Source organism: Dendrobium catenatum, unplaced genomic scaffold, assembly GCF_001605985.2.
Source record: "Dendrobium catenatum unplaced genomic scaffold, ASM160598v2 fragScaff_scaffold_390, whole genome shotgun sequence".
In the NCBI taxonomy this organism is placed as follows: domain Eukaryota; kingdom Viridiplantae; phylum Streptophyta; class Magnoliopsida; order Asparagales; family Orchidaceae; genus Dendrobium; species Dendrobium catenatum.
In genome coordinates, this window is record NW_021318852.1 from 2,890,672 (window position 1) to 2,895,679 (window position 5,008).

Consider the following 5,008-nt stretch of genomic DNA (forward strand, 5'->3'; position numbering starts at 1 on the left):
TTCACTTACAAATCAGAGATTAAGCGAACTGACAAGCATAAGCTTAATGGTAATTTGCTTAATTACTGTATTTGGACTCTACTAATTTTAGTGCAGTAAAAATAAAAATAATAAAAAAATATAAACTACAAATTAATAATCAGAAAATAAAAAATTGTAAATTCCCTTCAATCACCTTCAACAACAACAACAACATCAAGCCTTTGTCCCACTACGTGGGGTCAGCTATATGAATATTTTTTCGTCATTATGTCCTGTTAAAAGTCAAATTCTCATTTAAATCTAATAAAGAAAGATCAATTCTAATATTTTCTATACAAGTCTTTTCAGGTCTACCTCTATCTTTTTTAACATAAGTCAAATCTAAAACCTCAACTTTCTGAACAAAGTATTATTGGAAGGCCTCAATTTAATATGACCAAACCATCTAAGATGACTCTCTCTAATCTAATCTTATCTTCCCTTCAATCACCTTTAATCCAAATAAAACCAATCCCATAATTCTAATAACATGTTTCCTCTCCTTAAGGCATCTCCAACCAAAAATTCCAATTTTCACTCCAAAATGCAACGAAACTCAAAAATGCCATAATTAATCTCCAATCGAACTCTATTTTGCTGGCTTATGCGAAGGTAACCGTCTTTCTACTCTTTCGCGTGTTTCTTCGGCAAATCCGGTTGAGACAGAAAAATCGCGTAGTTGAACAGTGCAACGTTGTTTACCCTCCACCAATTAGCTATTTTTTTGTCATTCGAATGGAGCAAATCAACTACGCCTTAACAGTCGTTTGGAGTTTCGCCAGAGACCCTCTTACACCTGCAATCTCTAATAGGGCAAAAGAAATGGCCTCCATTGCAAGCATGATTAGATCTCACAGACACAGGAAGAACTCAATCCCATCGGAGAGACAAAACTAAACATCACATTCTTTTTTCATACATACAATCATGCAAATATACACTAATAGTCATGACATCTGGAAACTCCAGTTCATTTCTTAAGGTTTCAGAAGTCTGCAGGCATGGAGATCGAGATGGATCGGAAAATGCAATTATCACATAGGCTTGGGCTTGTTAAAATGGGAGATTTGATTACAGGGAGTAACGGTAACCTCTGGTGTTGGATCGGCCAAGCGGGAGTAGAGCACGGCGGTAAGCTGCTCCTGTGTATAACCGCGTCCCGGCATCTTCACCGTTGCTTGCTGGATCATGAGATCCTTGACGACCGAGATGCTGGCGTAGTACAGCTCCAGGTCCAATTCCTTGAGCGCGGCCATCAACCTCGCCGCCGGGTGGTTTCTTTTGTCGCACTGCAACCGAATCAACGCCTCGGCGCCGAGTATCTTCACCTCAATTTCTAACCCAACGCACCGGCTATTGCGGCTCGCAATACTTGGCTCCTTATCTTGAATCCGGACGGGCGCCGCATCGCGCTCTTTTTTGAGCGTCTCTACATTCGAAACCAGTTCTTCTTTCTCGTTCTCGAGGGTTTGAAGCTTTGAGCGCATTTCCTTGATGTAGGAGATGGCGTCGCCAAGGAGCGATGCCTTGTCCATCTTTGAGACGTTGGGAACCACGGCGCGGAGGGCGTAGAACCGCTGGTTGAGCTTCTCGCGTCGCATCCGCTCGGCTTCCACGTGGTTGAGAGGCTCATCCCGTCCGTTGGCAGGCTTGCGCCCGCGCTTCTTCGGCCGCTTCTCGGGCTCCGCGGCCCTAGTGCTCTCTACCTCGCGAATAGAGGCTTCTAGATCTGAGTTGTCGGAGTCTTGGGTGGTGGCTAAGGGTTTCGCATGGCTAGGGGAGATGAAGGAGAGCATGCCTTCTTCGTTGTTTGAGGATTTCGTCTTCCTTTTCTCATTAGAGAGGAATCCAGGGGTAGCAGGAGCGGGGGAGGAATTCCTCAGACTTTCCCCGAAATTGAGAGCGTCGCCGGGTTCTAGTTTGAAGGATTGGCGAGGATCGGCGCTGGTTATTCCGAAATCAGAGATATTGAGCTCTCTGGTGTAAAATGAGGGCGGTTGCTGCACTTGATGGGGGTTTTGCTGTGGTTGTTGGGGTGGAATCGAGGCATGGTTTTCAGTGAGGCTACTGGTGCTAGGGTTTTCCAATTGAAATTGTGGTTCGGTAACCGAGATTTCGGCGACGGCAGGGGAAACAGAATCCTTGATCTCGATAAAGGGATCCGAGATCCACATCGCTGAGGGATCGGTATCCCCTTGGTCAGTCATCGCCGGCGTGACTGGCTGCGATGGGGGCCACGATCCTGCCTCCGGAGCCTCAAAGCTGTTGAAATTGAACAGAGCCTTGACCTGGTTCATCATATCCGCGCTATGGAAGATGAGCTCCGTGGATCCGAGCTCGAGGACACCGCTTTCCACGGGGACGCAGACCATACTCTGCAGCCCAAACACTTGCGCCTGCTTCGCGCGATCGCAGGGCGCAATGGAGAGCCGATCTTTGCCGACAATCCACGAAGGAGCGCCGGTGAGAAACGACTGCCCTGGGAGCCCAGAGCCGTTTACGAACGACTGCGTCATCGATACGAGAAAAAACCACTCGGTGTCAGTGACTTCCTCCTCCATGGCACTATCCGGCGAGGACCCGGAGCCGGAGATTAATGAGTTGAGTTCCCGGAGCACGCGCTTCCTGTGCTCCTGCTCGGCCACAGAACTCGACGTGGCGTTCCTCCGCCTCCGCTTGTCCTCCTCGCAGCCCTTGTAGTAGCCATCCCCCCAGCCGAGAATGGAAGCGCCGAAGCCAACGTCGACGGAGGACTGCCAGAAGATTGCGTATGTCCAGCTGTCCCTCGCTCCTTCGATTAGCATGTGGAGGCGTTGTTGTAGGGATTCCTGGGTGAAGTACTCTGGTACGCCGGCGGAGGCGGAGGAAAAAGCGGGGACATGGGCCTCAGGTGCCGGTGCCGGCGCCGGCGTCCAGGGAAAGATCTGGACTTCAGTTGAAGCCATGAAGGCATCCATCATGGACGCGTTGTCGTCGGTCCAAAGGTTCATGGCGACAGCATGAAAGATATAAATAGAGGGTCGTCGGCGGCTCAGCTGGCGAGAGCTAGAGGTGCGGAAACTGGTTGAGGAAGAGCGGCTGAAGCGGAATAGAAAGCGTAGGAGGATAGGATTCGGCACGGAAAGAGGTGACCTTTTTAGGAGTTCTAATGGTTAGAGATCACTGTTTGTGTTTATTTGGGTGTCATTTTTTTTTTTTTTTTTTTTCCCTGTTTGTGTTTTTTTGGGTGTCATTTTTTTTTTTTTTTTGTCGCGCCCTGAATTTATATTCTCTGAAGGTTTTTTCTATGTCCGAGGAAATTAGTCAGATTTTGGGTATTTTATTTTTCAAAATATTGTGAAATGTTTAGGGCTATCTATTTATTGGAAAAGGTTTACTCTTGTGAATTTTCACTCTTTACTTGATAAAATTACCTCTCTTCTGGTTGGATGGAAAGCTAAAATGTTATCACTTAATGGAAGGGTCCAATCTTTAAATTTTACTAATTCTAACGTTATTTCTTACTGGATTAGAGCGCTTCCTTTGTCTAAAACTTATTTTAAATTTTTTAAGAAAGCTTGATCAAATTTTCTCTTTTATGAAAAATCTTTTGTTAGGAAAATTCATATGATAACTTGAAAAGAGATAAGTAAGCCTAAAAAAGCCCGTATTCATGATGCCCTTTATTTTACTTTCGGCTGCTCTCTTATTTGGCGTATCATTAGTTGTATTGGCCTTTTAGCTTCTTGGGTTAAGTATAAATGCATCTCTTATTGAAAACCTTATTCTCAAAAGGATTCTAAGTTTTGGAAGGATATTTGTAACATTGCTAGAGATATATATTAAAGGTATGATTTCTTTTAATATTTTCACTAATTATCCTTTATCAATGTATTGGGATCATTGGTTAGGAGGAAGAGTTCTTCATGAGTTGATGAATAATATTCCTGACAATCTGATCAACATGAGTAGTGTGGGTGAGTGTATTATAAATGATAGCTGGATGATTCCTGATAGTATTGCTACGGCTGCTGCTGCAATTTCTATTAAGAATCAGGAAATCTCTAATATTTATTGGGTTGGTGTGAAGTATCCTTTTAAGATTTTTCATATTACTTTCCATAATAAATTTATCATAGTGGAATGGTACTCTTATATTTAGCATAAAAGGTATGTGATGAGATTTTCTTGCTTTGCTTGGATAGTTATTTTAGAAGGGATGAAAAGTGTTAATTTATTAGCTAAAAGGAATTTTAATGTTTCTTTAACTTATACCCTTTGTTCTAAAGCCGAAGGAGAAATTATTGTGTACGTAATCCGAACGCAGAATAAGGTTCGGATGCTACGTATTTACTGTTTATTTTATTTTGTATTTTTTATACATAATTTTTTTCTATGTATTTTAGCAGCAAATAAATAATACTTACTAAATACACAATAAATACGTAAAGATTTTGAGGGAGTCCGTTTGGTTTTGTTGCTTGGCTGAAAATTTCGGCATCCAGGCTTTTTGCATGTATGATTGAAATTTTTAGTTTTTTATTGTTTTTTTAGATTTTTTTTTTTTTTTTTCTAGTTAATTTTTCTTGTAATTTTCTCCTTTTTTAAGGAGTCTTTTTTCGTAGTTAAGCCTAGGGCTGCAAGCGAACCAAACGTTCGACGAGCTACTTGTTGTTCAGTTCAATTAAAGCTCATTTGAGATCATTTAATTAACTAAACAAACAAACTTGAACAATATTTTAAATACTCAAATCTTAAATAAACAAACTTGAACACTAATGCATTCAGCTCATTTATGTTCGCTAACAACATCATTTGAAGTTCGTGAACAAGCTCGACAATAAGCTCGATAAGAAGCTTGATAAAAGCTCGATTCGTATTCGATTTTGAACTCGTGAATAAGCTCGATGAAAATAATTAATATTTGACTATAGAATTAATAAATATAAATAATCATTACCTTTCTTATATAGACAATTGCTTTTATTATAAATGTGTTTGTTCATAG

At 41.9% G+C, this 5,008-nt stretch overlaps 1 protein-coding gene across 1 annotated transcript; it reads right to left on the reverse strand.

The window, feature by feature from the left end:
* Nucleotides 1–903: 903 nt before the first annotated feature.
* On the reverse strand, nt 904–3,188 carry LOC110116479 (transcription factor MYC2). The gene has a single exon (XM_020850046.2). The coding sequence runs from the start codon at nt 3,009–3,011 to the stop codon at nt 1,056–1,058; it is 1,956 nt and encodes a 651-aa protein (XP_020705705.1). The 5' UTR covers nt 3,012–3,188; the 3' UTR covers nt 904–1,055.
* Nucleotides 3,189–5,008: the final 1,820 nt, after the last annotated feature.

Excerpts from the sequence above, each read along its gene's own strand:
- LOC110116479 (XM_020850046.2), bottom strand. The coding sequence starts at position 3,011 with ATGAACCTTTGGACCGACGACAACGCGTCCATGATGGATGCCTTCATG.